The sequence below is a fragment of the Natrix helvetica genome (genome assembly GCF_964273705.1).
Source record: "Natrix helvetica genome assembly, chromosome: 1".
NCBI lineage: Eukaryota > Metazoa > Chordata > Lepidosauria > Squamata > Natricidae > Natrix > Natrix helvetica.
In genome coordinates this window covers 21,398,498-21,424,971 of record NC_138548.1, presented here as the reverse complement: position 1 = coordinate 21,424,971, position 26,474 = coordinate 21,398,498, and the positions used below count along the sequence as shown (strand labels likewise).

The following is a 26,474-nucleotide window of genomic DNA, read 5'->3' as shown; positions in this document are numbered from 1 at the left end:
AAAAAGGGAAGGGCCAGTGTGTAGCAGAGTTTAATGTGTGGCTAAAGGAGTGTTGTAAAAGGGAAGGCTTTGGTTTTATTAGTCATGATGTCTGCAGCTGGTCCAATAAAAAACTGTACAAAAGAGATGGTTTGCACCCATCCAAGAAAGGGACTGAGTTACTAGGCATAAAATTCACAGATTTGCTGGATAAACATTTAAACTGAACAGCGGGGACAGAGAATTAATTGATACAGAACATTTCTGTCCCCAGCAATCTAAAACTCATAAGGGTTATCAGTGCATGTAACACAGATGTTTGTGCCGGTAAGATTATCACTCCTGCTGTCAAGCAAACCAAGCATTTAATAGTGAGTGCCATATCATGTGCATGAATCATACAAGTGTCAAGAAAATAGGGGCAGTCAGGCATAACACAGCATCATCACCACCAGATGGATCCGTAACTGGCTGATCAACCGCACTCAACGTGTAGTCCTCAATGGAACTGCATCTACATGGAGGGAAGTATGCAGTGGAGTACCCCAAGGCTCTGTTTTAGGCCCAGTACTCTTCAACATCTTCATCAATGATTTGGATGAGGGAATAAATGGGGAACTCATCAAATTTGCAGATGACACCAAGCTGGCAGGAATAGCCAACACTCCAGAAGATAGGCTAAAGATACAGAAGGATCTTGACAAACTTGAACATTGGGCACTATCTAATAAAATGAAATTCAATGGTGAAAAGAGTATGGTTCTACATTTAGGCAACAAAAAAGAAATGCACAGGTACAGTACGTGGTGCCTTGCTCAACAGCAGTAATTGTGAGAAGGATCTTGGACTCCTAGTGGACAACCATTTAAATATGAGCCAGCAATGTGCAGCAGCTGCCAAAAAGAACACAGTTCTAGGCTGCATCAACAGGGGGATAGAATCAAGATCACGTGAAGTGTTAATACCACTTTATAATGCCTTGGAAAGGCCACACTTGGAATCCTGCATTCAGTTTTGGTCGCCACGATGTACAAAAAATGTGGAGACTCTAGAAAGAGTGCAGAGAAGAGCAACAAAGATGATTAGGGGACTGGAGACTAAAACATATGAAGAACAGTTGAAGGAACTGGGTATGTCTAATTTAATGAAAAGAAGGACTAGGGGAGACATGATAGCAGTATTCCAATATCTCAGGGTTTGCCACAAAGAAGAGGAAGTCAAACTATTCTCCAAGGCACCTGAGGGTAAAACAAGAAGCAATGGGTGGAAACTAATCAAGGAGAGAAGCAACTTAGAATTGAGGAGAAACTTCCTGACAGCACAATTAACCAGTGGAACAGCTTGTCTCCAGAGGTTGTGAATGCCCCAACACTGGAAGTGTTTAAGAAGATGTTGGATAGTCATTTGTCTGAAATGATATAGGGTTTCCTGCCTAGGCAGGGGGTTGGACTAGAAGACCTCCAAGGTCCCTTTCAACTCTGCTATTGTATTGTATTGTATTGTATTGTATTGTATTGTATTGTATTGTATTGTATTGTATTGTATTGTATTGTATATATTTTCTTTTATTGGGATAGTCAAATCAGAACTGAAGGAACAAAGGTTTAAAAAATGTAGTGTAACATGAAATGTAGATGTGAAAATGTACTGAAGATAGACATAGTTGGGTTTGACAGAGAATAATTGCAAGCTATTTATAAATGGGAAGGCAAGCAAGTGGGTGTATGAAAAACTTTGTAATTATTTATTTTGCCATGTTTATGTAGTGTATATTGGAGGTGGTGACCCTTTGAGAGCTGTATGCAACAAAACTGCATTTGAATGTATGCCGATTAGTGTACATGCAAAGTGACAATAAAGTTAGTCTAAGTCTAAGTGTGTGAATTTGTCTATCTTGGTACAGGGTTTACAAAAGATGAGGAAATGGGTGGGGATAGTTTCATATGTACAAAATCTGGTGGGAAAGTGGTGGTTAATGTGTTGTAAGGAATAAATATTGAATGAAGCAATAACGGTTATGTAGGCAAGTGTATTGCTCCCCATCTCAATGCAAGTCAAAGTTGGGTATACCAGGAGAAACATTACATCCCATAGAAAATAATGAAGACAAAGTAAAGAGGCTAAAGAGAAGATTGAGAAAGTTGTGGCCTGGATACTGTTGATAAGTTCCTAAAAATGCAGAGTTAAGAAATTTAAAAAACAGAAGACTATGAATAAAGCAGTGCTATCAATGCGATGAAAAAAGGATGGTTGGCAAGGAAAGAAAAAGAAAAGGAGAAAAATGCTGAATAGTGTTGATGTACTGTAGGCTAATTTCATGTCCTTTCATTTTTTTCTCTCTCAGACCTTTAATTTCATTGGCATAGGATTGAATACTACTCTCGTACTAAACTCTGCTTAACTCAAAAGGGAGTATTACGATTAGTATGTAATCTATGTAGATATCTGTAGCTTCTCGGTACTAGGGTGCCCCTAAGCCAGGGGTCAGCAAACTGCGGCTGTTTCCTCCCTCTGCTGCGGCTCCGTCACCGGTCGGCACCACAATTTTGAGAGGAGCTTCCGGTGGGGGGCGGGGGGAGAGAAGCACAGTGCGCCAGGAAAAGACTCTATGGCAAGGGGAGGGTTTTCCAATTGTCTCCACAATTGATAGGACTTTTGGTTATGACAGGTAGAGGAAAAAGTATGCCGCGCTAGGAGGAAACTCTATGATGGGGGAACTGAACTTCCGGTCAGTTCCAGAATTGAACAGGGGGTTTCTGGTTAGGACCTTTGTGGCTCCCGGTGTTTTCTTTTCTGTGGGAAACGGGTCCAAATGGCTCCTTGAGTGTTTAAGTTTGCCGACCCCTGCACCTAAGCCAATGCCATTGACTACCAAAATTAAATTGCAAAAATCTCAGGAGTCAAATCTTAAGATCTCAGTGAAGTGTCATAAGATGTTGGCCATTTTTAACGCAGCTGTACCCTTGTTATTTCTCTTTCTTTGGGGAATCGAGCACAGCTGCAATGGTGCTTGCCCAGAGGCAATATTTTAGGCCTCTGCACCTGCCAAAAAGGCTAATGTGGTCCTAGGTTGAATCAACAAAGGGATAGTTTCAAGATGACATGAGGTGATAGTACCGCTTCATGCTGCCCTGGTAAGGCCATATTTGGAATACTGTGTCCAATTCTGATCACCGCGATACAAAAAAGATATTGGCCCCTTAGAAAGAATGCAGAGAGCAATAAAGATGATAAGAGGCCTGGAGGCTACACCATATGACAAATGAATGAGGGAACTAGGTGTATCTAGCCTAAAGAAGAACTAGGGATGATATGTTAGAAGTCTTCCAGTAGTTTAAGGCAGGGGTGTCAAACTGGCAGCCCACGGGACATGCGCAGGCTCCACCCATCCCAGCTCCACAAAGGCAAAAAAACATACAATGTGTCACGTGACATCAATGCAGTGGTGGGTTTCAAATTTTTTAGAACCTCTTCTGTAGGTGTGGCCTGCTTTGTGGGAGTGGCTTGCCAGCCATGTGACCGGGTGGGAGTGGCTTGCTGGCCATGAGACTGAGTGGGCGTGGCCAACTCACTTAACAACGCTCTTGCTTAGCAACCAAAATGTTGGCTCAGAAACTCTGGCATTTGAAGCACGCAAGTCTTAAAGCTGTCATGTTACAAGACCCTTGCACCCCTAACCCTTTAGAAAAAAACACTAGGGATGTTCAAACTTGACAGCTTTAAGACTTGTGGACTTCAACTCCCAGAATTCCTCCTCTGGCTCTTCATCTTGATGATGTGCAGACAGGCAGGGGGAGGGAGCTGGAAGCAGTTCTAAACGGTACTGTAGATTTGTGGAAGTTCTTCTATAGAAGAGGTTAGAACTGGCAGGAACCCACCCCTGAATCAATGTGATGCAGCGAGCTTGACTCCTGTGCATTAGGGGCTGCCACAAAGAGAGTCATCTTATTCTTCAAAGTACATGAGGGCAGATGCTTTGAAGAGTAACTTGACTTCCTCTTTGTGAAGTCCTGAGGGCAGGACAAGAAGTAATGGGTGGAAGATCATTAGAGATCCAACTTAGAACTAATGAGAAATTTCCCGACAGAACATTTAATCAATGAAACGGTTTGCTTCCAGAAGTTGTGTGGGCTCCGACACTGGAGGTTTTCAAGAAGACACTGGATAGCTGTTTATCTGGAATGCTATGGGGTCTCCTGCTGTAACAGGGAGTTGGACTAGACTCGGTCCCTTCCAACTCTGTTATCCTATGTTCTAACTCCACAAGCGGGAAGTTCCATGCTCACATCAGGCTTCTCTCCTCCCCCTTGGCCACGTTTTCGTAGCTGTGCTATTTGCAGATAGATGGAGCTGAGGCAGGCCCTATCTGCACAGGGATATCCTGTGTCGCCCTCTTCCTTCTCCTTTGCCCCACCATGACGTTATTTCCTGACAGTTATCAAGAGAAGCAGAGGATATTTCAGCAGCCATCAGAATGTTTGTATATGTCAAAGACATCTTGAGTGACCTTGAGTAAACAGCAGGGAGCTTGCGGAAAGAAAAAGGACAGGTTGGTGGGAAGCCCAGTTTCAAAGATTAAGAAGCCCACTCCTCTTTCAGCAATGACTCAGTTTTCGTTCGGACAACTCAAAGTCATACCTGGTCTATTTATTTTGAGGTTCTACAGACCTGAAGCCTTGATGAGAAAGGTGGCAGAGTGACGGTATCTACAGATAACAGAGAAGAATTTCTGGGTAAATAAATGGCTTTCCTGGACTGCTAGCCAGGCCAGAGGGTCACTATATGCCAGAGGTGTCCAAACTTGGCCACTTAAAGACTGTGGTGGACTTCAACTTCCAGAATTCCCCCAGCCAGCAACTTGCTCATATTTATAGCTCATGCTGGCTGGGGAATTCAGGGGACTGAAGTCCACCACTCTTCAAGGGGCCACATTTGGACACCTCTGCTTTATGCTTTTATGGCTAAATGAGTTAGATGCAGTGAGTACCCTTTGTTATGGGGCAGTCCCTTGAGGCACACCAGACCAATCCTGGTTTGGGTCTTCCTTCCTCTCTTTTAACTTCTGTCGGGGAAAAGATTGTGTCACTGAGACACGTACTTTCTCCCTGACATGTCTTGCTGTAAAAGGAGCCCCCCCCCATCCAACCACTCCCAGAAGAGGCGGGTAGGAGGAACATGATGTTTTCTGAACTTAAGAGCTGTCAAGGCAGGAAATGAGATGTTGCCTGGCTCCTAACCGCACAGTGAACCACTCTTGCTGACAACTCACAGGATGTCACTGGGCGACAGTGGGACCAGGGCATACTTCTTGCCACTGCTGCTTGTGTGCTGCTGGAAGGTGTCGGCTGCAGGAGTTCCTGATTATGATGGTAAGAAGCTGAATCTCCCCAACCCTATTTAGCTTGCAAGAGCCTGAAGGGCAAAAACAGAATCTTTGGAGCAGGAGCGACTGGCCCGAGGAACCGAGGGGTCCGGAGTGATGGTTGTGGGGATTTGACTCTGTTTCAGGGTTTTAAATTTTTCACTAAGGACCCTTTCAGAGTTCTGTTAAAGATAACGTTCAGTTGTGCCACAGCTCTCTTTAGGATGCCTCAAGGGAAAAGTAGATGGCCAGGCATTTTTTTTAACCTCCTTAAGGAATTGCATTGTTTATAGGAGTTTTTGAAGTCCAGAATCCTAGAATTCTGTGAGATCCCTATAGAGTTCCATTGAAATACTAAGAACAAAAGTTTTTCCCACTCAAACAAAGCATATTTCCTATCACTAGATCTTTACTTTCTCTTGAGGGCTTCCAAAGGAGGGTTGGTTTGTTTGTTTTTTTTAAAAAAAAAACCCATTCTATGACTTGAAAAACTCAGAAATCCTTGTTTAATAGCCTAAGTGGAAAGCCTATGGTCTTATAGATCTTGCAGCTGTGTAGCTACTTGTAGCTCAGGAATATCAAATGAGGCCGAGATTTCCTGCCCCTTTGACAATGGGGCAGACAGTTCTAGATTTGCAGCCACCAAAGCCTTCCAGGATTGTGACACAATATTTTTTAAGTATCACCCTGGGGGGGGGGGGGGGGGAATGGCATGCTAAGATACTGTAACTCTCTAAAATGTGAAAGCAAGCCAATATTTTGCATGCTGTGTTGATGTCATCACATCATTAGCTATTCCTCCTATTTCCTTTGGAGGCTGGAGAAAAAAGTAAAAAGCATCCCTTAGAAAAAAAAAATTGTCAGAATGATTGCAATCAAGAGCCACAATTCAAAGGAAAGTTTAGAAGAGGAAAATACTTGCTTCAGTTGAGTTATTTGCAAGCTTATTTTGATGGCATGAGCTGCTTCCCTAGCTCTCATATACTAAAACACGGTTGGTTAATGAAATATAAACAGCTAGTTGAAGAGCCATTTCCTGTTGCTTTAATTGATCCAATGGGAGAGATCTTGCATACAGAGTATCAAGACACTGTTAGTTCCATGGCATTCAACATTATTATAAATTACTTCTGCAAATTTCCTGAAGCTAGGATGGGGAGCCAAATGCTGTGTAGAAAAACAAAGGGTGGATAATTTGCAGTCAAAATCAGCAGGATGAAAACAAATTTAAGTAGGAAGTCTTAAGTACAAGAAAGAATACAGATAAGATGGAGAAATAAGTCCTAGTTTTGTATGAAAAGAATTGACCCCTTAAATTGATCAAAAAACTGAATATGAGCCAGCAATGTGACACGATTGTTTTAAAAAATGCTCCTGGAATAATGCCACATTTTAACGCCTATCTGAAATAAGATTGGCCCCGTAGTCAGGAAGGGAAGGAAACCTTATGAAAAGCTGCATATTTTAGGTCGGAAAAACAAATTAAAGCAATATAAATAACAATCTTCAAACATTTGAAGGACTGCCAAACAAGCAGATGTCAGCTGAATAATACGAGAAACATCCTAGTAGTATAAACAAGTGGACAGTAGCAATCTGAACACTTCATACAGTAGGTTAAGCAGGATCTAGATTGCTCTCGGGAGTGCTGCACAGTGATTGCCAGATCTTTCCAGTCGATTCTACGATTCGAAGGAGAGGAGAGAGACAGTTTGTGTAGCGGTTAAAGACACGAGATCAGAAACCAGGAGACTGCTAACTCAGTGACCTTATTTCTCAGCCCTAGGAAGCAGGCACTCTTGCCAAGAAAACGGCAGTCCAGGCAATCTCAGGAATCAAAAACCGAAACAAAGGCTCACAGGGTCCCCCAAAAGAGGGGGAGGGGAGAAGGGAGGTACACCTATAAGGGACTTGCTTTTTTAAAGTAGATGGAGTGAAGGCTGGAGGTGGACTGGGGACTCATAATTAGAATCACTGACTGGATTCCTTCTATTGTTAGATTATAGTGTAAATGGAACCGATGAGAATCAAGCAGAGCAACAGAACAGCTTGTGCCCTCGCAGCATCCCAGGAGAGACAATCACTGATAACAACACTATTTTCCTGAGAATCTCGAAAGATTCACATGGTTTACTCACTGGCACATTCACTGTCGTAGTCCTCCCATCTTTTTACACCCTTATCTTCCTCATTGGACTCCCTGCCAATGCTCTGGCACTCTGGGTGCTCACCACACAGGTGGAGAAACTGCCCTCCACCATTTTCCTGATCAATTTAGCAACTGCCGATCTCTTATTATGCCTGCTGCTTCCCCTGAAGATCTCTTACTACTTCTTGGGCAACCACTGGCCCTTTGGGGAGGCCATGTGCCGCTTTACCACCATGGCCTTCTACGGGAACATGTACTGCTCCATTATTTTGCTTGCCTGCATCAGCATGGACCGCTATCTTGCTGTAGCCCACCCGTTCTTCGCCCGTTCCTTCCGCAGCAATGCCTTTGCCCTGGGCACCTGTGCTGTAGTTTGGGTGGTGGCTGTCCTCTTTACCCTGCCTCTGACTGTCTCCCGCCAGTCCTTCCCACTCTATAAGACAGAGCAGACTCTATGCCACGACGTCCAGCCATGGGAAGAGGAAGAGCATCGTTACTACTATTACTTCATCATCCTCATTGCCTGTGGCTTCCTAACTCCTCTCCTCATCATGGTGTTCAGCTGTGGGGTTACACTCTGGATCTTGTTGGGCAGCGGTGAAAAGTATGTTTTGGCTGCCAAGCTGACAGCCCTCGTGCTTATCTCAGTCGTGGCCTTTTATAGCCCAAGCCATATCCTGTTACTCCTTCACCATTCCCATTCCTGCCTCCGGAGGGCCGGGACGGTCTACGTGACCTACATAGGCAGCCTAGCCTTGAGCACTTGCAATAGCTGCGTCGACCCCTTCATTTACTATTATGTTTCGGAAGAATTCAGGTTAAATGTGAAGAGGGGACTCTTTGGTCACCGGAAGGATTCTGCTGTGTCCATGAAGACCTCAAAAGAAACGCTGCCCTCAAAGAACTTACACCACTTCCAGGGTCCTGGGTGAAGGAGAGATTGTCTTCATGGTACTTTGAAGGAAAGGAAAGCAGAAAGGAGGCCAGCGGGGAGTTTTCATGGTCTTTCTTACCAAGATTTTTTCTTTGAGGAAGCAACTAATGGTCAATTTGTTCTTGGAGTTCTTAAAACAATATAGCTGGATAAAACCTGCCCAATCTCAGCTCCCTTCCAACATCCAAGAAGCTAATTATATTCCTCATTAATTCTGAAATCTTGTGTAGCAGATAGTTCTTCCCTTTATTTTGTGAATTAACTGTATGGATTTGGGAAAGTCCAAGTAATAATAAATGGATTCAAAGAAAACTTCCCAAAATAAGTTTGTTGCTGATTGAGTCTTCATTAATCTTATGCTTTCTGTTCCTGGATTTACCTCAGACCCCTGAGGTAAATTATTACCTCAGGAAGAAACCAGAAGAAGTCACAACTGTTTTAAAAATCGATTTTTAATAAAATATTTTATCAGTATCTAAATCAAACTTCTTCTCCCATCCCACCCACCCCCTGGATGCTCCAATTCACTAAAGGATTGTGCCGAACCATAAAAGCAAATTATACCCCTGCAATGCCTAAGCAAGTGGGTCTCTTCTACTGAGCACCTGGAATGAATAAACAGGCATCTGCCTAGATGTACAGTGGGCAAGAGCAGATAAGCCCAATGAGCAGAGATAATATGTCAAGATTGGGATCACCACGTCAACCTGGTTCCATTTGACGATCATTTGGGGTAAATAAAAATGTTTGTTTTACAATAAATATTAGGTACAGCTTATATTTTTGCATATGGTTCATCAAGGCTGGCATATCTGCATTGGAGAAGAACCGGGGCTGGCAGTAGTAGTTCTCGAACTTCAATTCCCTTAGAAAATGTTCTCTGACCTCCTTCAAATTTATAAATAGCTTATTTTGCCATCACTCATGGACGATGTAAAACAGGAGGGGAAGCTGTAGCCGCAGATGTTTGCAAACTACAAATCTTAGAATTCATCAGCTCTAGCCAAGTTGGCTGGGAGTGCAGAGTTTGTAATGAGCAACATCTGGAAAGCTACACGTTTACCATCCATGGTTGAGAAGTTTAGAGGGGGAAGAAGGTAGAAGTGGATCAGCTCCAGTGCTCTGGAAAATATGAGGTGGACGCATGCTTTTCTTTCCATACAGTGGAGGAAGGATAATCGGGAAGGGAAGATAAGGTGAGATCGGAAAGCCAATTCCTATCCCACCAACACCAAACTTTGAACAGAGGAAACTTGTTCTGTCCAAGCTCTTCACCCTCCCTCCAGGCTACAGGGGTGGTGGGTGGGGTGGAGTGACAGAGGGGTGCAGTAATATGATGCACAAATGACCTGGAACTCTTGTGCTTTGGTTGCAATGGGGCTGCCCGGGTCATAGAGATCAACGGTGCCATCCTTTCTCCACTCACAACTAGGGCAGAGTGGGTTGGAAGACAAGAGTCAATTCGAATGATGCAGGTCCACTGGGGATGAGCAACTCCAAAAAGAGGGTCTGGATTCCAGCTTGCCCTATGCAACTTGTGCAACACAAGTGGGAAAGCGGCAAGGAGGCTACTGTGAGAGCCACGGGAAGGGCAAGGCGGAGTTCCATCTTCCTTTGTCAGCAAGACACAGAATAAAATGGCCTGGGTCCCTTGTGGAGTTGGCTCTGTTAGACTGAAAGGAAGGAGTTTTCTACAGGAAAAAAAAATAGGAAACATGAAAGGAGGAAAAAGAGAAAACTGTGAGGTGGAGACAGAGCAGAGAACTACCCCCCCACCCTTTCCACAAGGCCCCATTGAACCTCTCACCATTCACTTCCCAGTGTTCACAGCAGCTCCCGGGTATCTGCCGTTATCTTGCGCCTCTGTGCCGCTTGCTGTTGTCAGTTCAAAAGCGTCTCCTTCAGAAGTGTAAGGGTCTGCCTCATATTCATAGGAGTAGTAGGAGAAGTCCAACTGAAGGGTGGGACTTTCATCTGTGAGGTACATTAAAAAGAGGTTCAAGAAAATGGGGAAAAAGTAGATTAAGTTCGGGAGTGGGTGGGCAGCAGTTTCTAATTCCAGTCCTCGATTTCTTTGCATCATTAAGAAACACCGCTAAGCCACAGTATTCTAAAGATGGATTGAGTTTTCTCACTTGCTTATTACTCATAACACAAACATTTCTTGATCACAGAGGTTAACTGCCTTCTTGGCTCCTGAGGTTGACTTCATCAGGCCGCAGCCCAAGAATAAGATAAGCTCAGCATCCGTACCCAAACTGGTGACAAAGTAAGGCCTCCCCGCCTTGTTCCAACGCCTTGTACAGTGTCAGGCCTGCAGCCATCTTTTCTTTTGGGTCTTTGGCCTGCCACACTTTCTATTATTCTGCTATGCATTTTCTATTGCGGGAAAATGGGGGTGGGGATTGTAAGGAGTTGCATATTATGTAGCCATAACAAAATTCTTTCTAGAAAGCCAAGGTCATCTTTTGTCTTTGCACCTCTGCACCTGACCAGATCTGGATGGGTGGAACTGCCAGCATGGCAGTGGGAGATTGGACCATGTGATGGACTTGTGGGTGTGGGGGCAAGATCTTGCACTTTCAACTGGGTGGGGAAAACCAGGAAGTTTTCAGATTCGGGTTTTCCTAGATGTGCCAACGTGGCTCTCTTAGTAAATTGGAACTTTGACCAATGCTTTGCCTTGGACTCTGATTTACTTTTGGATGCTATTTGGAACGCTGACATTAACCTGACTTACAATCACAATTGAGCCCAAAATTTATGTTGCTAAACGAGACGTTTGTTAAGTGAGCTTTGCTTCATGTTATGACCTTTCTTGACACCGCTGTTAACTGAACCCCTGCAGCGGTTTAGTTAGTCACATGGTTGTTAAGTGATTCTGTCTTCCCCATTGACTTTGCTGGTCAGACGGTTGCACAAAATTGCCACATGGCCCCAGGACACTTCAACCATCATAAATATGAACCAGTTGCCAAGTGTCTACATTTTAATCACATGACTGTAGGGATACTGCAACTGTCATAAATGTGAAAATTTGTCATGTCGCTTTTTTCAGTGCCACTAAACAACGCTCACTAAACAAATTGCTGTAAGTTGAGGACTATCTGTAGTGACAGCTTCCAGGTTGATAAAATCTTTGCCACCCCCAACACTGACGCAGCCTAGGGGCCGATTGTGGAAATGATCAGAGAAACACTTATTGTGGGTTTCAGAATAATGTTGACATCCTGTCTGTTCCCCAGAATGTTGCTTTTATCGTCTTTGATTGGCAATTTTTGTCAAAATAGAATGATGAATTCTATATAATATAGCAGTGATGGCGAATCTACGGCACGCGTGCCACAGGTGGCACACGGAGCCATTTGTCATGCCACATGAGGTGCTGCCCTGTCAGCTGGCCAGTGCGCATGCGCGCACTGGCCAGCTGAGTTCACCATTTTTAAAAGCCATTTTTCGCCCTCCCCAGGCTCCTATAAAGCCTCTGGAGCCTGGGGAGGGCGAAAAATGGCTTTTAAAAATGGTGAACTCAAGGTGAAAAGAGCCCCCCGCTCCCCCCCCTGAGGCCCTCCCGAGGCTTCATGAGCTTCCGTGAAGCCTCCGGAGTGCAAAAAACCGGCCCTACGGGCAAACCGAAAGTTTAGGAACAGACTTCCGGTTTGCTCGGAGGGTCGTTTTAAGCGCTCCGAAGGCATCAGGGAAGCCTCCTGACGGTCTCTGAAGTCTCCGGAGGGCGTCCGGGGGAGAGGGGAGGCTGTTTATTAAAAATGGGGGGGGAGCGCCTGTAGCACGCGCATGTGCACTGGGGGGGGTGTCGCACATTGCATTATGGGTGCAGCACGCCCGCACATGACCCCCCCTGCCCTCCCCCCACTTATGGCATGCGAGTAAACAAAGGTTCGCCATCGCTGTAATATAGGCTCAATACAGAAAAAGAAATCCTACATAAAAGGTTTTGTGGGATCCTTGGTGCTTTCTGAGCTTGGCTGTTTTCTTGCAGATGTTTCATTACCAAACTAGGTAACATCATCAGTGCTAGCCAATAATACTACCTAATTTGGTAATGAAATGTCGGCAAGAAAACAACCAAGCTCAGAGACCACCAAGGACAACTCATTTCAATCCTGAGCTACAAATATGCTCTTCGATTGATAAAAGGGTTTTCTCGAGCTTTCCTCCAAGAATCACTGTCAATAATGTCTTTTTGTTCATGATTTTTACTTTTTTTTCAACTCGTGTTATGACAAAATGGAGTCTATAAAGAGGAGAAGATGCATGCAGCTCTTTCCTCACAGATCGGTTAAGTTGTTGTCCACTACCCTTGAGGTGCAAAAGACTAGATACCTCCTATGCCTACTGCCAAACCGTATATGTCGCCACACTTATTTTCAGAAGTAGCATCCAGATTTTAGAAGTGTAGGCATGATATCCAAAACTGGTTTGGTAAACCTGCCTGAACTCTCCAGTTGGCACAAACCATCCACCCAACACACCATAGGGGGACGTTTGCGGATGGCTAGAGCCCTCTGTTTACCCATCTGTCAAAACTTGGTATCTCCTCCAAACCTACGAGACGTCTGACATGGAGATGGGGTCTGCAAAAAGCAGGAGAAACTCTTCCACTACTGGATAACAACTCCATCCTATCGATCAGCTGCCTGGATGCCTCAGGGGGATTGGGAGCTGCCCAATAAAGTAGGAGGACCTAAATCAGGAACAATATAACAGAACCAAGAGGTTGCCAGATATAAGTTTCTCCTATATTGGTCCTGGAAGTAGATGTAGCCGATTCCTGCAATAGTGTCATGATCGACTGATATTTCCCCCCCAACCAACTTGTAATGTTCTGAAGGGGGAGGGTAAAAAAAAAGAGGCTCAGCCAATTAGTTTGCTTATCATATGCTCTAAATATATCACACCATTCTGCTTAGGCTGGGAACTTATGCAGTAGAGCATTGGTGAGTTCCGGATCCCGTTGCAACTGGTATGGTTGCAAAGGGGCCCGGTGTCCACCACATGAATCTCTTGCGATGCCTCCACGAACCTCCATGGCACTCCAGCTGCTTGGCGGAGCATTGTGCAGCCGCCGTGTGCTCTGTGGGCGCCAAAGAGCTCAAATACAGGTAAGGAGCTTGGGCGGGCGGGTGGGCGGGCCCTCCGGAGCACCGGAATGGAACGGTACCTGGTGCTCTGGGAAGGCACTGGTATGCCCGTACCGGGGCGTACCTCCTGAAACCCACCACTGCAATAGAATCAGGAGAGGGAATAGCAATCGTGCCAAATATATTTGTGCCGCTACAGTTTCATGCAGATTCAAAGATGGGCAGACCGACTTTTAATTCACTTTTGAAGTAAGGAACAGAGAAAGGATACTCTGGAGCAGGGGTCTCCAACCTTGGCAACTTTAAGACTTGTGGACTTCAACTCCCAGAATTCCTCAGCCAGCTTTGCTCTATTCTTTGCTGAGGAATTCTGGGAGTTGAAGTCCACAAGTCTTAAAGTTGCCAAGGTTGGAGACCCCCACTCTGGAGCAATCCCTCCGTCCTGGGAAGTACTTGCTAACCACATCAAATGGGGAAAGGATGGGACAATTGCAAACAAAAACAAAAACCCCCAGGGCTAGAGAGCCCCGTTGCATAAAGAGGAATACTTGGCGCTAATCTCCCTACCTGTTGGTGTCTGCCGTTTCCTGTCAGGAAATGTGAGGCTGTGAACGTGCTTTTCTTTCTCTTCTGGAGGGCTCTTAGCTGCAGAGAAGAAGCAAAAGGATGGCTGTGGCAATGCCTCTCGGGGGGGCTCCTGCATGACCACGGTTTCTTCCACGTTCTTGCCCACTTTTTTGGTAGCCACGCTGAACTTACCCACCACACATTGGGCCATGAGGACCTGCTCGATCTGGGTGTTGTTTCTGCAGGCGGCCACCTCCATCTGGCAGTGGTTCTGATAGATGAGGCCATCTGAGCCACACACCAGCTCCCCGTCGTAGCCACAGTCGCGGGAACACAGGCACTGCTCAAAATAGCCATCCTCTAAACAACCAAAGACGCTGTTGCAAGGACCAGTGTGTACAAAACCTGCAGAAACAGCCGGGAGGGGTTAGAGGTGCACTGGGGGGGATGGGGGGGAGGGGACTGCAAAACTCTCAGCGGCTTCTACCGTTTCCGGTGTAAAAGGCAGAATACAGTAAGTACCATGAGCTCCTGCAGCTAATTACAGGTAGTCCTCGACTTTCAACAGTTCGCTTGGTGATCGTTTGAAGTTACAACTGCACTGAAAAAAAGTGACTTACGACTATTGTTCACATTTGTGACCGTTGCAGCATTCCCATGGTCAGGTGATTTTGCCTCAGGTGACTCACATTTGTGACGGCTGCAGTGTCCTGGGATTATGTGATCCCCGTTTGCGACTTTCTGACAAGCAAAGTCAACGGGGAAAGCAGATTCACTTAACAACCGTGATTCTAATTCCGGGGTGTCCAAACTTGGGAACTTTAAGACTTGTGGACTTCAACTCCCAGAATTCCCCAGCCAGCCATGCTGGCTGGGGAATTCTGGGAGTTGAAGTCCACAAGTCTTAAAGTTCCCAAGTTTGGACACCCCTGTTCTAATTGAACGATTCGCAGCGATTCAAATTAACAAATGTGGCCAGGAAAGTTGTAAAATGGGACAAAAGTCACTTAACAATTTTTTTCACTTAGCAACGTAAATTTTGGGCTCAACTGTGGTCGTAAGTTTGAGGACTACCTGTATTTGCTGCCTTGAAGCTGCTTCACGCTCCTGGGGACAGATTCCCAGACTGGGACGAAGCTACCCAAACTCATCTTGCGTAGCCGGAAGGAACGAAAAGAAAGAAAGATGGCATGGAGAAGGAAAAGGAATGATGTGTAGCCATCCTCTGTCTTTCTCGTTAGCTGCACGACTCACCAACCCAGTGGCTGGCCACGCTCTCCACCTCGTTGCACATGGGACCATCACAGAGCTCGCGGGACAGAGGACTGGATTCACTGACATTGTAGAAACGGGTGGCTTCAAAAGCTGCAGAGCCGGAGGGAGGAAAGGCAGGTTGTCAGGGTTGGGTCGGCTGCCCAGGGCTCAAGGCATAGCTGCGGAGGGACATACCCACCTGGCTCATAGTAGTCATACACCTTGATAGGCAAGGGAGCCGTCTTCCCCACAATGTATTCCCGAAAGGCCATAAACTTGACGCAGGTCATACACTGGCTTGGAATCTGCAGGTGTGATTTAACTCCGTGAGGTCTTGAGTCAAGAGGGTTGGGGAGCTCCCTGCCCCCCACCCCACCCCCACCCCCACAACAGCAGCATCATTTAAGGGAAAGCCTTAGAGGGAAGCATTGATCCCAAGAACATTTCTAATTCAGAAAGGGGCTCAAGAAAAAGGGTGCATTGCAAAGAGGTACTTTAGATTTTGTTAGCAAATGGGTTCCTGCGTTTGGTCAGGGAGAAGCCATTGTTCCAGTATTTATCCCGAGGAGGGTAAGGGGTTCTTTAAGTTATCAATAAGCAAAGAATCACCAGGGACTAAATCCGGTATATCCCTGACAGTCCAGTTCTCAAATTCTAAGACTCCTTGGGTCTTTCTACACTCACATGAAGCCGAGGGAAGGGAGAGCAAAAGAATGGATTGAGAATCATTAACATCTCAGCTCCTAACAAAAAGAACCATCATCCTTTTCTTTTTTCCATTCATGGGTAAAGGAGAGATTTGTAGTTTAATGCTTGCTTCAGATGAGCAGGAGAGGATCAACGAGAGCACGTTTTGCGAGGCCTGTGATAAATGGAGTCTTACCTCATCAAAATAGAAAAGGACCTTCCTGCCATCCAACTCGTATCTCTTCAGACCAATTTGTTTGTTTGTGAGTAGCTGGAAAGAAAGCACAGGGCTAGGCTTAACATTTGCATCCTCCATGTTCATTTAAATCTCCCTCATTTCTCTAAAGGACATGAAACATCAGGGTGTCCGCAGGCAGGTCAGGAAAGTCAAAAAGGTGGCTACACGCCTGGTATCAAAGCACTTAAAAAGCCTTTGAATGCATGATGGTCGCTGCTGTTTTGAGGTTTTCTTTTTACCCCTTCCCTGCAGACACCCCGGTTACACACACACACACACACATTTCTGAATGGACTTCACATCTTGCTGCCTTCACGAGGGGTCACGTTTTCTCAGGAATAATTTATTGGATACCACAAGGAAGAAAGCAGGAAGTGGGGCCATAACTTCAGCCCTTTGTCTTCGAAATATCCAATTTTGCTCTTTGATCCTCTTGTCTTGCTATCTGTCCCATCCCCAAGTTGCCTGTCCGGAAGGGAGAGGGAGTTTTCAACAAAGGTATGAAATAGTCTGTTAGATGAAAGTTTGAAATCTGGCTCAAGGCTGCACAAGATTCAACTAAAGATCACATATATCCCAAGAATTACAGGTATTTTGCCCAGGCTGTGCTATATTATCCACCTTATTTGACTAAAGCAGGAGTGTCCAAACTTGGGAACTTTAAGACTTGTGGACTTCAACTCCCAGAATTTCCCAGCCAGCCGGCTGGGAAATTCTGGGAGTTGAAGTCCACAAGTCTTAAAGTTCCCAAGTTTGGACACCCCTGGACTAAAGTAAACAGTGCAGTGGGATATTGCTTTGAAGAATTTAAAATCAAAACAATCTGAACAGTAGCCTTAGAAAGTCCAATATAACGGATGAATAAATGATTTAATCTAAAAGGATTTGGATTCCTTTTGCCAAGTATGTTAATTGGACCCAAGACAATTTCTAACAAATAGTCATATTTCTGAAAGATAAAAACATTGGTTTCATCATCCCCGTCCACCAGATTGAAACTGGACATAGCAAGCAAACTGGCAAACTAAGAACTGCACATTTTTGAAACTCTTATATATTTTTTGAATGAAGTGAAATAAGAATATTTTTTTATTTTAAAAAAAAAAGGAATGAAAAAAAAAACATGTGGCAAGAAATGAGATAAGAACCAACAAAGAGGAAGTGCTTGCATGCACAAGGAGAGCAGGTTTCATCCATCAAGCCCCCAAAGTGGTCTATGGTCACCCAGAACTATTTATTTTAATTGTTTTACTGGATAAAGGGGAAAGGAGCAAATCACACAATGAATTTATCTGAGGTTCCTATTTAGAGATGTTCAACTTTTTCTGAAGTGCGCATCACATTGGCCTGCTATGACATTTTGGAGGCTGTGCCCCAGAAGGTAGTGGGTGTGGCCAGGACAAGAACAAAGTCTAATTTCAACTCATTTATATCTAATTAAAATGCACTCTAACTAGTATAAAACCATAATCTTCCAATTATGTTTTTCTTTTCTGCCCATTAAAAATTAACAATTTATGAGGCTCTCCAGTACTACGCCACACAGCACTGGAACCTCAGATGGGCTACCTCTTATCTAATTCCACTGAAGGGAAAAGATCTTTCTGTCCGACTTCATCGGCCTCCCCATTTTGTGTTTATCAACATTCTTTCCAGCTTTGTTTTTGTTAAAGTGGAACCCAAATCCTTCATTCAGAAGGAACTCAAGTCTAATCAAATTAAGAGTAGAGTAGAGTAGAGTAGAGTAGAGTAGAGTAGAGTAGAGTAGAGTAGAGTAGAATAGAATTCTTTATTGACCAAGTGTGATTGGACACACAAGGAATTTGTCTTTGGTGCATATGCTCTCAGTGTACATAAAGAGAATAAAATACATTCATCAAGAATAAAAAGTTAGAACACTTAGTGATAGTCAAGGTTACTAATAAGCTATCAAATTGTACTAGTAAAAAAATAAACAATATAAATTGAAAGATACAAGCAACATGGTTATAGTCATAAGTGGGGAGAGATGTATACTAGGAAGGAAGAGAAGAAGAATAGTAATACAGTCTTAGTAAATTATTTGACAATGTTGTAGGAATCTATTAAATATATAAATGTAAATCTATTAGATATATACATTTAAATCTGTTAAATATATAAATCTTTTCTTTAACCTCGTACAGAACTCTAAAAAGGCATGGCACTGTGGAATATCCCTAGGCTTTAAAAGACATAAACATAGAAGATTGGTAGAAAGGACCACAAGAATCACCTTTTCTAGGCTTTCGATGTCGGCTCGGAAACCTGAGAACAAAGGTACCTCCAGAACTGCCATGTTGGAGGAGCCAGAGTGAAGCCACCTTCTCAGGACAACAAAAGGAGAAGGAAAGGGAGAAGAGAAATAATGAACAAATTACTGAATCAAGTCCTTCCAACTATTTGGATGACAGTGTGTGTCATGTACAGTGTATCTCTAGGGAGATGCTAATCCAGAGGACAAGGGCTGCAACAGCAAACTTCGGCAGATGACATTATTTAATTGAGGGGACCAGGAGGAAGCCGACTCGGCCAGATTTTACCAGGTGGGTAGCAACCATGGGAGACTGACTATATCTCAATAGGTAGGCCCCATGCCATGCAGGGTTTTGAAGGTGGCCACAAAGCACCAGAAGCCAACTGGTAACCAGTGCAACTCACAGAGCAGGCGTGTTGGCATGGAACAGACTGCCCATGACTGCTCATGCTGCTGTATTCTGGATCAACTACAGCTTCTGAATGGTTTTCAAGATAGTTCTTGCAAGAATCCTTTCATGAAGTGATCGAGGTATGACTGAATGAAAGAAGGATCTCCAGGTCCAGGAAAGAGAGCAACTGGTGTACAAGATGAACTTGTATGAAGGCTTCCCTGGACACAGCTGCCATTTGTTGTTTTTAAGTAGGAGCTATAAGTCCAGGAGAACCCCAGATTGGGCACCAGACCCAAATGGGATAATGCAACCCCGTTCAGAACTAGAGATGAAAAGTTTCCAGCAAGAAGAGGCTCAAATACCCACAGCCAGAATTGAGGTAATGGAGCCAAATGGCTGCTTCCTAAATCTCCTTAAAACTATTAGCAGCATTAATGCTGCTCGCATCCTACCCCACACATCCCTACGACCAATTCGCTCTCACAGAGAGGGACTCCTCCGGGTGCCGTCCACTAGGCAATGCCAGCGGGCGGCGCCCAGGAGTAGGGCCTTCTCTGTGATGGGCCCGACCCTCTGGAATGACCTCCCCCCCCCCCGACATCAGAACAACCACCGATCTCCGCTCCTTCCGCAAGAAACTTAAGACCCACCTGTTCCAATTAGCTGGCCTGGCCCAACTGTAGTTTTTTAATCTTCAATCCTTCTGGCCGGTATTTTAAATTTTTGGGGGTAGACCTTTTAAGCTCTTTTTAAATTTTTAATATTATTGTACAGGCTTTATATTTAATCTGTTTTTAAGGGGTAGTTATATTTTTACTGTGTATATGGTTTTTTAGTTACTGTCTGTACACCGCCCCGAGTCCCTTCGGGGAGAGGGGGCGGTCTATAAATTCAATAAATAATAATAATAATAATGGAAAAAGAGGATGGACGGTCTAGTTCACAAACATTTATATTCTTTGAAGAATAAAGGAAGCCAGGTTGATCTCACTGGAAGCAGATCACTGAACAGGGTTATCCCCACTCTTAGAAGGATGGGAGAAGTAACTTACCTTCCCTCTTCCTTCCTTTGCTAAAGCTTTTCTGGATTCCCCCTTCAAAGCCAACCAATTCAGACCATATTGTGAAGCAGGGCAGATCTAGTAACTGTATTCATGATACATGCTTAGTTTGTTGGTTTACCCTTAAGTTGGTTGGTTGAGTTCTGGCCTGATATACTGTCCAAGCCCAACCCATCTAATTGGTTTATGGTTTTATGTGTTGTGCAGATCCAGAAAATGGCTGAATTTAAAAGCCAAGTAAAGCATGATCTACAAAGAGAAGTTATTCTCTTTAAAGACTGTGCTAGGAACAGATACAAATCAGGACAATAGTATCCTATTTTCTGATCAATTCGGGTTTTAAACTCTAAGACAATTTGAACTATAGACACAACTAGATGAGCATGAAAGTAGGTCTGTCTTTTCATTTGACTTCTTTGGTCTCAAAAGCAGAGTGTAACAACTGTTCTTCTCCCTTATGAAGCTGAAGTTTGGGGCCACCAGTGGAGGCTACACACAGGACTACTGACTTGGTGAGTCTCACCTCATGCACACCTCCACCATCACTTTGTACTCCTGATGGTCCTGATCAGAGGCAGGATCATCATCATCGCCCAGAACCCGGTCCCGACGGGGGGGCCCTGAACGATTTTCCTCTGCAGAGACAAGCTTAGGTAGGCGTGGGGCTCGGCGGTGCCTCTTCAGCTTGGGCTCTTGCAGGTTCACCAGGAGCTGGAAAGCTGGCTTAGCCACAGGATCCGGGATATTGTAGGAGACATCAATCTGGCCAATATAAGGAGAAAGCACTGCATCTGCATCTTCCCATGAGAAACAGGCAGTCAAGAAGTATAAATACTTTATTATTTTGTTAAATATTTACAATGTTTTTATAATTGAAAAATAATAATCCTAAATTATTCTGATTTTAATGCATAATTTTATTGATGATACACCACCCTGTGTATAATAGGGAGATGAGTGGTTAAGGAATATGAAGAAAGAAAGAAAGAAAGAAAGAAAGAAAGAAAGAAAGAAAGAAAGAGGGAGGGAGGGAGGGAGGGAGGGAGGGAGGGAAGGGAGGGAGGGAGGAAAAAAAGAAAGGAAAAGAAAAAAGGAAGGAAGAGAAAGAAAGATTGAGAGAAGAAAGTAAAAAAGAAAGAGGAAGGAAGGAAGAAAAAGAAAGAAAAAAGAAGAAAGGAAGAAAGAAAGAAAGAAAGAAAGAAAGAAAGAAAGAAAGAAAGAAAGAAAGAAAGAAAGAAAGAAAGAAAGAAAATGAACAGCAGGGTGAAAACAGGCTTGTTGCTTAGGAATGGGACTAACATCTAAGGCTTCTCACCTGCAGGAGGCAGCAGCCTTCCCCCTTGGCACTCACAAATAACCCTGTGGGAATGGAGGGGATCTGTAGAGAAAATAGGGTTTAATTTGAATGTAAACAAGCATAGGTACAGGATTCCAGGAATGAAACAAAAAGGGTGAGGTCTTTTTACCACAGCAGTCTGAAGGAGCTTTTTGTTGGCTTTGTTTAACTCAAAGGTCTCTTGGTAGTCCAGGTTGGTAGAGGCCAGTGAAATGGTGAGGTTGACACCACCAATGTAAGACAGGATGGCATATTCAGCCAGAGCTTGGAGGGCCACACAAGTATCCTGTCATTCAGAAAAATGGGAGAGAGACAAAAAAAAAAGCTAAAAATCCCAAATTAATGTCACATGCAGCTCCTTTGCACTCTACTCTCTTTACCACTCCATCCTCCCATCTGCTACACAGAAGCAGGTATTTATCTTATGCTTTCAAACTTGGCAAATTTAAGATGTGTGGATTTCAACTCCCAGAATTCCCTAGCCATTGTTTTGCTCAGAAATTGAACAACGTTCCTGAGGAGCCTGGCTTTGGCCTTCTTTTTCAAAAGTATCACAAACTGAGTTACCCCACTGAATGTGTTAGCCATCATGAAGACCAAAAGTTCCCCACTGGTTTATGCCAGTGTAGGCAATATCTTTCAGCTAATAGGCATATTTGGCAATTTGAAAGCAGGCATAATTGCTCTGAAGACAGATGATTGCAAGTCATTTATCCAAAGACAAACTGGTGGGAATTGCGCCATATTAGGCCATGTTCTTGACCATCCCAGTGTATGTTTGGTTTTGTTTATTTCTGGGCAAGTAAAGACACTTTCCAAACAAAGTATTGACTGCAGATGTCTAGGATATTTATTTTCTGTTTCCTGTCAGACTCATGCTGGGCCCAGAAGCATTTCTGCAAATAAAAATAATGGCAAAAGCAACGCTAGATTCTCCATCAAGCCAGTTTTCTACATGTAAAAAAATAATAATTCATGTTGAAATGGAAGTCTGGGTAGATGCCAAGGATGAAGACTGCACACACATGGGATATTACCATGGCTTTCTAGACCAATATTTGTTAGTCCTTAAGTATCACAATACTCTTCACTGTACAAGCTACAAAAGATGTAATACAGCGAAGCTCTTCTATAGAAACCTGGCCGCATCTATAAAAGAGATACTAACTTATGGTCCTTCTCAAACAGGAAAAACAGAGCAAGTAGTTGTACACAAAAGGGCTGCTCATCAGATACAATGCAAAATTTATGCTTGATCTTTTTGTAGGTACAGCAGAACAGAATTTCAATTAAAACAATAAAACAATTGCATGAGTCTAAACCCACAACCCAGTGTTGTTCATATGGATCAGTAGTGGAGACTTACTATTTTGAAAAGAAAGGGTTAATGTAATTAGGACTCTTGAGAATTTTAGGATTCAAGCAAAATAAATAAGGATTCTGGGTTGCTAGCAATATTTCTGGAGAGATGATGGGGAGGCAGTGCATTTTCTAATCCCTACGTAAAAAAACACAAATAACCAAAAAATGCCAAGAAGTCTTCCCTAGTCTCTAAGGAAATGAAAGTCAGGTAGGTAATGAACCCTGGAATGTCTCATTTCTTCTTGGCTCGCTAAAGCATTTTCTGGTTAGAGGCAGAACTACCTGCCCCACTGAAGACTCACCTGGGTGGATGAGAAACCACCCAGCGCATTCCTCTGCTGAGAGAGCCACTTGACCACAGGCAGTGCAGATGCAACATCTCCCAGCACAGTATACGTCAGCAGGGCATAGGCTGTCATTTCAACTTCAGCAGATACGACTGAAAGAGAGAGAGAGCAGAATGGGGCATTTCACCGCTCAGTAGCAGAAAGTGCTGTCAGCATTCCCTACTTCTGCCAGGGGAAACAGCTCCCCTTGCAGATCCTCTTCTTTTGCCTCAGCCTCAGTCTCCTCTCAGGTTTCCCATACGGCTTTTCAATCCAGCAGCACAGGAGTAATACAGGTGGGCTCCCCTCTTCTCAAAGAATAGCCCAGTCACCATCTTTGAGGTCAGTTATGGTAGGGAGAAAAAAACTTCCAACCAGAGACAGCACCAACCCTCAACCAAAACACTCAACACTCCTCCTCCCCACCAACAGTTCACCTCCCAATGACACCGACCTGATCACAAGACCCTGATCACAAGACCCTCACTTGTCACACTCACACCTGAAGCCCTTATAAACAGAAGAATGCTGAGATCCCCTAAACCAGCGGTTCTCAACCTGCGGGTTGGGACCCCTTTGGGGGGTCAAACGACCCTTTCACAGGGGTCGCCTAAGACCTTCGGAAAACACATATTTTTGATGGTCTTAGGAACAGAGACACCAATTTTATGGTTGGGGGTCATCACAACATGAGAAACTGTATTAAAGGGCCGTGGCATTGGGAAGGTCGAGAACCACTGCCCGAAACTATGATGTGAACCATGGTGAACCTATGGCACGCTCTCTGTGGGCACATGCGCCACTTCCAGCTGCTCTTCTGGTTTCCGGCACGCACTTACGTGCCAGTCAGCTAGTCTTCACGGGTGCCAGAGTGCCGGAAAATGGCCCTTAAAATGGCCTAAAAACGGTCCAGAAAAATGGCCCAAAAATGGCCTGAAAACTCACCTGAAAATGGCTCAAAAATGCCCCAAAACTGCCCCAAAAATGGTCTGAAAATGGCCCCCAAACAGCCAAAAACAGCCTGGAAAAACGGTCTGAAAATGGTTTAAAAAACAGCCTGAAAAACTGCCTGAAAACATCCTGAGCAATGGCCCAAAACAGCCAAAAAAAACAGGCATGCGTACGCTGGCCAGTCGGTCTTTGGATTTCCAGTGCTCCGGTGCACCCACATGCATTCTGGTTTGCCACTCGGTGTCAAAAAGGTTCGCCATCATTGCCCTAAACTCTGCTGGAGACATTACCTAGCCTGATAACGAAACATTTGAAAACCAACCCATAAGCTTGGAGAACGAACCTTTGTCAGAATATTCATGACTGGCAGAGACATGGTAACAAGGTCAGCCAATGGATAAGCATATTGTAAAAAAAAAAAACAACAACAACCCCACCCTTCCTCAGGATTGCTATAATTCTCTAGATCAAGCCTGTCAGGCCGGATGCGTCACCCCAGCTCCGCAAAGGCAAAAAGCGTTGTGATACGTCACAATGCATCACCTGATGTGATCAAGTTTGACACCAGTGCTCTAGATGGACTACCGTTTTCCCCTCTCACTCCTGGCCGCAGTGCCAAAGTTAAGGTTATCCTGTGGTAAGATCGATGGCCAATAAATTTTACAATAAAATAAAAACAAATAATACATTACCTGATTGGGAGAGGCCATCGCTGAATCCCATGAATGTGTCTTCACCAGAAGCAAGAGTTCCCATTATATTCCAGTGTGTGAAGCCATCTGAAAGAGGGGAGGAGAGAGGAAGAGGAGGAAGGGGAGGAAGAGAGAGGGAGAGGAAGAGAACACCAGATCAGTAAAACATGAAAAGCATTGTTTTCTAACCATTTTACCAATAGTGGCCATAGGAAGCATTTTCATTTTCTTCTATGTAAAGAGGTAATTATGTTGAGTCTCACTTTTGTGTACGCATATGTATGTGTCTGCCTGCTCACCTTTCATGTTGCGTGTGTGAGCATTTGCACCAGGAAATACACAGGCAGGATACACTCCACCCAGGGTTGCATAACCCAGACAGAAGAAGGAGAGAAGCACAAAACTGGGCAATATTCCAACCCACTACCCAATCGCTTCTCCCTTTAGGTCAGTGTTTCTCAAATTTGGCAACCCTAAGGCATGTGGACTTCAACTCCCAGAATTCCCCAGCCAGCTGAGCTGGCTGGGGAATTCTGGGAGTTGAAGTCCACATGCCTTAGAGTTGCCAAATTTGAGAAACACTGCTTTAGATGCACCACTTAGAATTTTCCAAGGACTTTTTATCTTCCATAGGCCCTCTTCTCTCTCCACACCAAACTTTGCATTTTGCTTTTGGACAATTATCACACTGACACACAGACAGGATCCCACTGGTTTTACTTCATGTCTTTCCCCTGAGCTAGGAATTCCCACTAATGGGAAAGCATCTCATTCCCTTCAGCTCCTTTTAACTCCTATCAACCAGGTAAGATATTTCTCCAGGAGTTTCTTTCTGCCTGAGTGACAATTAAGCTGGATAGCAACAGGCTCAACCTCCCAAGGATGCAAATGGTAAGGAATCACATGGCTCTATGCCAATCCAAATGCATCAACAATGTGCCCAAAGTGGAAGTACTCTAACACAGAGGTTACCGCTGTTGCATCTTTACCTTGTGTAATGGCTATGCCATTCATCTTCCGGAGAGCTGCCGATGCGGAAGGGCTGTGCAGGAGTGTGAGAGCATAGGTAGTCAAGACAATGGTGTAAGGGTCTTCTACTGAGTACAGGTTGGATTCTAAGAAGTGCTGTGCTTTGGTAATAGCTTCTTTTTCTTCCTAAGGAAGAAGGAAGAAGGAGAGTCATGGCTGCAGGTTCAACTTGCTATAACAGCCACATTAATCAAAGCTTTGAATGATCTGTAGGAAATGTGTGTCTTCTTTTCTCAGACCCAATGGAATTGCTATGTTAGCCAAAAAACAGGCATCCCTATCCCACCCACCCCCAACAACTCAGGTGGGAGATTCAAAAGCCTGTATGGAGATATGAAAGAAGGGTATTCCTCACAGAGGGGGACCTAGAAACATCCCAAAGACAGCAAAAAGAGTTTGTTAATTTTGCCCAGTAAATTCATCCTCTAAGGCTTTGATCAATTCTGGGAATGTATTAAGCTCAGGGCACTTCTGCTCTGCTGCAGTTTTCATTCCCTGCCTAACCTGATAGATGGTCTAAACTGCCCTTTAACTATTGCCAAACTCATCCGAACAACAGCAAGCACAGCATCCATCCATGCTCCCTCCAGATGAGTAAGAAGAGAGTGCAGAATCACACCAAATCTACCACCCAATCCATGTCATTACTTCATGTTCTCTGTTCTTTGATTTTTAAACAGCTTGAGTGATTGCTGCAAAAGAGAGCTATCAAGCCACACCGATGCTAAACTTAAAAGACAAGCAGAAAATAGAGTGTGTCGTTTCAGTGGCCTTAT

The 26,474-nt window shown here is 44.3% G+C and overlaps 2 protein-coding genes across 3 annotated transcripts in view; one reads left to right on the top strand and one right to left on the bottom strand.

Annotated features, from left to right (window-relative positions):
• Positions 1–5,205: 5,205 nt before the first annotated feature.
• F2RL3 (F2R like thrombin or trypsin receptor 3) lies at positions 5,206–8,709 on the top strand. Its single transcript, XM_081950936.1, has 2 exons — positions 5,206–5,348; positions 7,341–8,709. Exons 1-2 carry the CDS (start codon positions 5,252–5,254, stop codon positions 8,420–8,422), a joined length of 1,179 nt encoding a protein of 392 aa, XP_081807062.1. The 5' UTR covers positions 5,206–5,251; the 3' UTR covers positions 8,423–8,709.
• Positions 8,710–9,976: 1,267 nt separating this feature from the next.
• CPAMD8 (C3 and PZP like alpha-2-macroglobulin domain containing 8) overlaps positions 9,977–26,474 on the bottom strand; it is a 63,872-nt gene continuing 47,374 nt past the window's right edge. Inside the window, exons 30-43 of one of the 2 annotated variants that reach the window (XM_081950910.1) lie at positions 25,659–25,824; positions 24,670–24,756; positions 23,003–23,139; positions 21,469–21,624; positions 21,318–21,380; positions 20,526–20,764; positions 18,527–18,614; positions 16,231–16,305; positions 15,547–15,652; positions 15,348–15,458; positions 14,286–14,498; positions 14,094–14,171; positions 10,232–10,398; positions 9,977–10,115 (exon numbers count right to left, since the gene is read on the bottom strand). In XM_081950910.1, coding sequence (XP_081807036.1) covers positions 10,235–10,398; positions 14,094–14,171; positions 14,286–14,498; positions 15,348–15,458; positions 15,547–15,652; positions 16,231–16,305; positions 18,527–18,614; positions 20,526–20,764; positions 21,318–21,380; positions 21,469–21,624; positions 23,003–23,139; positions 24,670–24,756; positions 25,659–25,824 — 1,683 coding nt within the window. In that variant the 3' untranslated portion in view covers positions 9,977–10,115; positions 10,232–10,234. The remainder of the gene's footprint in view (positions 10,116–10,231; positions 10,399–14,093; positions 14,172–14,285; positions 14,499–15,347; positions 15,459–15,546; positions 15,653–16,230; positions 16,306–18,526; positions 18,615–20,525; positions 20,765–21,317; positions 21,381–21,468; positions 21,625–23,002; positions 23,140–24,669; positions 24,757–25,658; positions 25,825–26,474) is intronic. The other variant, XM_081950911.1, reaches the window with a different exon arrangement.